Genomic DNA, 8,143 nt, shown 5'->3' with positions numbered 1-8,143 from the left:
CCGCGCCGTCTCCTTGGCGACGATGTTAAACAACCACACCGGTCCAAGCTGTGAGCTTCAGGCTGAGGCTTGGCAGGGCGCCGCCAACTGGGGACCTGTGAAGGTAATGGAAGTGGATCTCAGGCCACTGGGTCCCTTAGTCCCCACCCCGACCTCATTCCCCTTCGGGAGACTAAGCGCCCTGCACCTCAATATACATTTACCCGCTCTGCGAAAAATCTAAGGTTTATTTGTTGAAGAGACAAGGAAGTTTTTCGTTTTACCTCAGGGTTAGAGTTTACTGCTCAGGTCAGATTTAGCAGAACCCCAGGCAAAACAGCTTCCTAGTTTTTGTTGTTGTTTTTTGTTTTTGTTTTTGTTTTTTTTAACATAGACATAAACCACTTCAGTTCCCACTCTTTCTCTTTGCTTGCCCCAGCGGGGTGGGTCGTTTATCCCAGGGATGGTTAGCACAAAGTGGGCATCTCTCTGCTTTCTTCAAATTCCCATTCTGTTTTCTTTCCTTTACTTGGGTCACATTTGGTGTGCCGGACCTTTCTTTGCTCTCTTAAACGTTTACTGACACACCTATTGTATGTCAGGCCCCAGGGACACAAATATAGCCCATGTTCCCAGCACCCAAGTCCATCCACTGCCCTAGGTTCAGATCCAGGTTGCCGTGTATATGCAGTCCATGGTTGCCAACAGAGATGAGGGTGACAGAGCTGAGTCCGTGAGATTGGTCTGGAGAAGCTGCTCACACACTGCTGGGCTTATCACTTCATTACAAATAGGAGCTTCAGCCCTCCATCTTGAGTTTAGCCCTTCACTAAATGGGGACTTTAATCACCTCTCCACATTGAGAATTATTATTAGTGACCTGAAAGGCTGGGGAGAGGCCATACATTTTTCTCGAACTGCCTAGTTTATCTAGAAATCACCACTTTTATGCCAATCAAAGAAGCAAACGGAAGGTAGCTTTTAGGGGCCTATTCTGTAGGTGGGGCAGGTTTAGTAACATTTCCTAGAGGAGGAATATTGCTCTCACTGGGACTACATAAAACTAACAGATTAGTACGTTATTTAAAGAAGACACTATTACAAATAGGTTTTATGTTTTGCAATTCTTTTTCTGTTTGATTGTCCTGGTAGGTTTTGTGGTAAATATCAAGCCATCATTATGACAATATATTTTTTTTCTTGTTTGGAATTGCTGACTATGAAGACCTAGTGCCAAGGTGTACATAGGGTTTAGTGTAAGGTCATATTTTCATGTAGGTTTTAAACAAGAGCACAGTTTTCAATAAAACAGCTTGATACCAGATTTAACACTTTGGTGGAATGAACAAAGGCATGTTTTGTGGAATACTTACTCTGCCATTCTTAACGGCTATACATTTCCTAGCTCCTCCAGGAACTGTGGTCTTACCTATACTACACTTGCATTCGGCTAGCTTTACAAAGCAGTCTCAGGTTTGCCGTGCATCTTGTTTCTTCTAACCCAGGAGATTGCTCTGTACCCGGTGTGTATAAGAGAAACGGAATCAGAACTTTCTTAAGACGGGGAGGGGGGCGGTGCTGAATTAAAGTCTACACGGGCAGAAAGTAAAGGACAGCAGATTATGATAATTCATGGTTTTATCCCAATTTGCTCTGCTCGTGAGCCAAGGTAGACCAAGAGGGAGGAGAGCACCGCCAGGAAGTTGAGGCATCTGTGCATTAGAGGAAGCCATGGCCCCGTGTTTGCATTATTTTTTAAGTTGACAGGGAGTATAATATCTAACAAAGTATGAATCATAAAACAAATATACATTCCAGGAGTCAGTAAAGATTTGGCTGTAAACTGTTGTGATAAAGTTGCATATATAAGGAAGACTCTTTGAGAGTGCCTTCTGGAATTTGCAGCATTTTCCTTCATCCTACAACATACACACACACACACACACACACACACACACACACACACACGAACACATGCACAGAGTGCACACACACATATACATGCACACACGCACAGTAGTGCATAGGTGCACACACTCACACTTACGTGCAAGCACACACACACCCACATGCACAGTGCATTAGCTGGTGTGGTAACACAAGGTACAGTGCAGCTGTCATTGCTAAAAGCTTATACTCCTTTTGTGGGAACCTTGTAGTTGCTTTTAGACATGATCTGTGGAGTTCTCAGGATTCTGGCATCAATCAACACTTCCTGTTCGACTTTTGGACCGTCAGCTCGGCTGCCCGACTGTTGTTTCTGTGAGTGAACAAGCCAGTTTTTATCTTGTTTGGAGCAATGCTGAAATTCCAAGAGACTGCTAAGTGTGGACCCACAGCCATTCCTGTGTACCCACCCACTGTGATTGCAAGAAGATACGTTCTCCAACAGAAGCTTGGCAGCGGGAGTTTTGGAACTGTCTATCTGGTGTCAGACAAGAAAGCCAAGCATGGAGAGGAACTGTAAGTAATGAAATGTGCAAATGTGGGCATGCGTAGCCACAGGCTGGTTTAGAACATGGAGTCACATCTGATCTGTACTCTGTATTGAACAAGAGACTTAGAAACAGAAAAGAGCCTTCACTGGTTTCTCCATAGATGCCCCACCCCCATTTTGCTTGAAGTCACAGAGTTTTGCTCTAAAACTGAGCCACACTCCTAGCCCCAAATAAAATTATAAAAATATGATGCACATTTCAGAGCCAAATAAAGTGTTCAAATGACCAGAGGAGGTGAATAGGGTAGATTATGTAAAAATGATTTTTTAATGCATACCACAATGCAAAATATTCCTACTGACCGTGTTTGAGACTTCCTCAGAGGGAAAAGCTGAATTCTTCATGACGACTATTTTTAGCAATGCTATGAAATGCAAATGAATAGTAATTCACATGCAAGATAAAGTACTGAAGGAAAGATTGCTTTTTTCTTTTTTGGCCTCTCTGGAAGAGAGCTTCAGAATACGTAGTCAGGAGCTAGAAATTTAAAAACAAATGAATCATCTCATTTAAAACTAGTTTATATTAACGGTACCCTTGTTACCTTTACTTTTGGTGAAACCATATAAACTCTTACTGTAGGGGAAAACTCTTGATGCTACCATTGGACAGGTCCTTTCTTATAGTTAAGTATCCATTTTAGATTGACCTGTTCTCTGTTGTAGTTAAAAGTGCATTGGGGTGTTGGGGATTTAGCTCAGTGGTAGAGCGCTTGCCTAGGAAGTGCAAGGCCCTGGGTTCGGTCCCCAGCTCTGGAAAAAAAAAAAAAGTGCATTGGAACTGAAGTTAGGCTGGGATGGTGGTTCAGCTGGTGAAGTGAGGGAGGACCTGACTTTGATTCTTAAGGTTCACATAGAAAGAGCTAGGTGTGATGCAGCGTGCTGATAATTCCATGCTGCGAGTTGGACCCAGATGGGTCCCTGGCTAGCTGCCTGGCAGCCAGGCAGAACTGACAAGTTCCCGGTTTGGTGGGAAATCCTTCCTCAGAAACGAGGTGAATAGGAGTTGAAGAACAAGGATACCCAAGGTTGACTCCAGGTTGATTGGTCTCTCTCTCTCTCTCTCTCTCTCTCTCTCTCTCTCTCTCTCTCTGTCTCTCTCTCTCTCTGTCTCTCTCTCTCTCTGTCTCTCTCTCTGTCTCTCTCTCTCTCTCTCTCTCTCTCTCTCTCTCTCTCTCTCCCTCTCTCTCTCTCTCACACACACACACACACACACACGCACACACACCATGGGAAGAATACAATACAGAGCGAGCCCCTGGCAGGTCAAGCTTCTATCCCAGTGTGTTTTATTCAGCAGCATCTGGCTCCTGTAAATTCTTCCTGTTTTTCTCCTTGGATATTCAAGTATGGTTGAAAATCAGCATGACAAATGATTTTCCACGTCTTGTTATACAAGGATGTTACCAATGCTTTATCTTAGAGATCGGCTCTTGAAATCGTCTCGGTGTAGAACACTTAAAGTTGTAGTGATCTAGAACTTACCGTTTCCCTTGTTTCAGCGTGGAGAAAGGCAAGAACTGGTGTTTTTCTGGCTTTCCTAGAGCACGGGTTAGACTCTACATTTGTTAGTTTGGCTTCAGAAAAGGTTATTTTGCCTTTGTTTGCCTATGCTTGAGGACATGCAGTCCATCATAGGAAGGGCTGGCAGTGGGTGTGTGAGGTCACTGGTCACCTTGTATCCAGTCAGGGAGCAGAGCCACATGGATGTGGTGCTCCGTCCTCTCTGTCCTCTCTGTTCTGTCCAGGATCACAGCCCATAACCAATGCTGTCTGCATTCAGGGGCATCTTCCCTCCTCAATAATCCTCTAGAAATGCCTTCCCAGATATGCCCTCCCAGTGATACGTCTCCTAGGTAAATTCTAAATCCTGCCAGGCCGATAGGGAAGACTGAGCACCACATGCTCGCTCTGGAAAGGACTCCCCTTCAGTCCTAGAGGTGGTCTTCTAGCCATGCACAGTGAGTGCTAAATCTCTGATAACTGCTGGATCTCATTATGTTCTAAAAGAGGACATTCTAGCTCATTTCGGTTTATATTATTCTTTAGAATGACCCCCTCTGACCCCTACACTATTGACATTCGAGCCTTTGGTTTATGAGAAAGCTATCTCATTAGCACTGCTCAATGTCCAGCAATTTGGTTATTAGGTAAATCTTTGATATCTGCTTCATGCACCAGACCACAGACAGCAGGAAGTGATATCATAACTACGCAAAGCGGAATGCTTGCTAAGATTTCTATGTTATGACTGCTGTTTCCTTAGTGGAACAAGCCAGATTGCCCTAATGTTAAATATTAAAAGAATCGACTTGACTAGCTCCAAGACTGAACTGGGATGAAGACACTATGATTGGTTCCAGTGAAATATAGGTTTATGTAATATACAATCAACTTGACAAAATGGACCACAGTTTCTGACCCTCCCAACAGAGTTCTGCAGTTCATCACTTTGCCACTTGGGGGCACCACACCACCATTGACATTTTGTGTATACTGGGAACTTTAATTACACTGTAAGTGTAAATACCACATTCCTTTAAATTTTTATTGCTCTCTGACTAGCAGTGGGATAAAAATAAAAACTGCACGCATTATGCTTGATTAGTGTGTGTTTGGAGAGAGTTTTCTTTGGGCACAGATATCTGACATTCCTTTTTTAGTTATTGCAGTAATAATAAGATTAAACTGTTACATTAAGTAGTGAATGAGCAAGCTGTTTCTTCCATTATGATAATATGCACCATGAAATTTAGAAATCTATTTTGGGGAATATTTTCTTTCATAATTATAAACACTCTGGTCTAATGGTTGTAATTATGTTCTAAAAGAATATTATAGTTCATAATTTCAGTTTATATTTTAATTAAGCTGCCAAAGCATTTTAAAAGAAACTCCCAAGGATCTTTTGATACATAAAATTACGTGTATTTATGGGATACTGTGTGATATTTCGGTTTATGTGTACATTATATAATGTTCAAATCGGGATAAATTTATCTCTTTCCTCAAATATCATTTCTGTGTGGGGAAGACATTAAAATTCTACACATACAATACATTGTCATTAGTGGACAGTCATCTTATCATGAAATGGGACTTATTTCTCCACTTTTCATGCTCACCACTAGACTGTCATGGTTCTCCCCATCTCTGCTAAGCACTGTATGTCCCTCTTACCTCCTTTGCTGACTTCTCCATGCCTGTGAGACAAGCGTGTGGCTTCCACATTTGCTGAGATCTGTGGTGTTGGTCTTTCTGTGCGGGACGTAGACTTAGCATACTGCCTTCCACTTGTTCCCATGGTGCCGTAATGATGGTACTCTGTCCCTTTCAGACCATGAAGTATCTCCATGTATGTCTGATTGTACTTGCCTTCCTTCCTTATCATTTGGTGGAGACTCGGGCTGACTCCATTTCTTGGTTCTTAGGAATACTACTGCAATAAACATGGGAACATGCATGTCTCTTGGCACCGACTTTTCTCTGGTTTGTGCTTACTGGTGGGATCACTGGATCATAGAATAGTTCTGTTTCTCATTTTCTGAGGAGCCTCCCATTGTCTTTCATAATAGTTGTACTAATTTATATCCCACCTGCAGAGTGTTTCTTTTTCTCTGTATCCACACCAGCCCTTGTTTTCTTCTGGGTGTTTGATCATCATCACACTAAGTATAATGAAGTAGTATCTTATTGTGGCTTTAAGATACATTTTCCTAGTGATTAATGATGCCCAGTACCTTATCATATATCTGTTGGCAATTGGCATGTATTCCTTTGAGAGATGTATCTAACTCTTGTGTTAAAGATGAAAAACTTCCAAGTCCTCAAAGAAATGTTCTCAAGCCCATGTTTCAACCTCAAGGGCCCTTCCCTCCTTGGGAAATGCTTGGCTTTGGAGTGGGTGCTTTTCAAAGTCATAAGAAGCTGATTTCCCACTCAGTCAGGCACACAAAATGGAGGAGAAAGCAGAGCCAGGGGTAGCTGCTAGAATGAACTAAAGAATAACAACAGAGGGAAGTGCTGGTGGAGCTGGAGAGGAGGAGAGAGAGAAAAGCAAACTGAGTTTACTGGCCAAGCAAAGCCAAGCTTTGGTATCAGCCTCTTTCTCCAGAAGATGCCTCGGGCTTGCATGGAGTAGCTGCGAGATAGAGTCACCTTCTTGCATGGATGTAAGGGAACCTAGGTCTTTGAAGAACACAACAGGTTTGAATGAGTCTTTTGGATTCCAGGCCTCAGCTTCCTTAGTGTGGAGAGAAAGCCCACGCTGCTGAGGTACTTCTGATTAAACAAGGGAACTCTGTAACCTTGTTTCTAATCAAGTTCAAAGCCTACACCAAGCAGTGCCTTTTTTCTTCCTGGTGAAGTTGGTCTATTTACCATGCTGGGGGATTAAAAAGTCTTGGTTACTGTGACATATCTCAGATCCATCTAAACTTGCCAGTTCTGGTAATAGGCAGGGTTTCCTGGGAAGGATTATTTCATACGAAGCCAGAAATATTTGTTAGAGGTAGTTGTTTTCATGCTTTATTGTATATTAAAATTGCGAGGAAGGCTCCCTCTTCCTCCTCATCCTCTTCCTCCTCCTCCACAGTTTCTGGCTGAGCAGTGCTGGTAGGAGAGGCTCAAGAACTTACAGTGCTGGGGCTGTTCCTGGTTTGGAGAAGCTGCCACTTCAAGGCTTGCTGAACTCTGCCACTGAGTACCAACAATTCTGTTCTACCCACAAGACCCTAAAGTAGCACAGGACTTCAGTGTGTAGATAAGAATTGTACATCAATTTTTAAAGCACTAAGGTTTAAGCATTTTCCCAGGTTACGAAATATTGTATAAAAGCATCATTTTAAGAGGCTGGATAGTTGGCTCAGCAGTTAAGAGCACTAGCTGCTCTTCCAGAGGTCCCGGGCTTGGTTCCCAGCACCTACATGATGACTCATAAATGTCTGTAACTCCAGTTCCAGGGTATCTGATGCCCTCTTCTGGCATCTGAGGGCACGAGGCACACACATGCAGGCAAAACACTCCATTTTAAATTGCCGCATATTAACTCACTGGGCCGATTTAATATCACATGAGCCCCTCTGGCTGGGTGTCCAGGTCCTTTTCTTATACACCGTTGTTAGTTGTATCCGTTAGAATCCTTGGCAAGGGTATATCTCTTGTCTCTACTAGTGTACCCTCTCTACAGTGGCATGCATAGCTGTGTAAGCTAATGAGGCACTCTGCTGCAGTCACTGAAAAATCGCAGGCTCTCAGCATCATTGAGCGGACATATCTGAGACTCACATAAATTATGGTTGCATTTGCTGAGACGCTCAGCTATAATTAGAAAGGACTTAATGTTTTTGAATTTATTTATGACATACTGAGAGATGGAGAAAACATGTTTATTTTGTAAGGAGTGAACTGAAACACCCTTCTCTGTGTCATGTTTCACTGTGTGTAAAAGGGATATTAATTCTTCTCACAGGAGTCGTACATTGATGTTAGCAGCTCAATATTACCAAATCAATTTTAAGTGAATATTCTTTCCAGAATGCATAATTTTACAATATAAGTCCATTTTCTTTTGGAATTGTTTTATTATTTAAGAATTTCACCCAATGTATTATAATCGTATCTACCCCACATTCCTCTTCCTGACTCCTCCCAGGCCCACCCTCCCCT

General features: G+C 42.6%; 1 protein-coding gene across 1 annotated transcript in view; it reads left to right on the top strand.

Moving 5' to 3' along the window:
* Positions 1-27: 27 nt before the first annotated feature.
* Positions 28-8,143, top strand: part of Nek11 (NIMA-related kinase 11) — a gene marked incomplete at its 3' end in the record, with an annotated part of 237,218 nt that continues 229,102 nt past the window's right edge. Inside the window, 2 exon segments of the mRNA NM_001413824.1 lie at positions 28-103; positions 2,139-2,442. Of these exon segments, the coding sequence (NP_001400753.1) occupies positions 2,279-2,442 (164 nt within the window). The 5' untranslated portion in view covers positions 28-103; positions 2,139-2,278.

This window comes from Rattus norvegicus, chromosome 8, assembly GCF_021556685.1.
Source record: "Rattus norvegicus strain SHRSP/BbbUtx chromosome 8, alternate assembly SHRSP_T2T, whole genome shotgun sequence".
Classification (NCBI taxonomy): Eukaryota; Metazoa; Chordata; class Mammalia; order Rodentia; family Muridae; genus Rattus; species Rattus norvegicus.
Note: the sequence above shows the minus strand (reverse complement) of the source record. Positions and strands in the feature narration are given on the sequence as shown.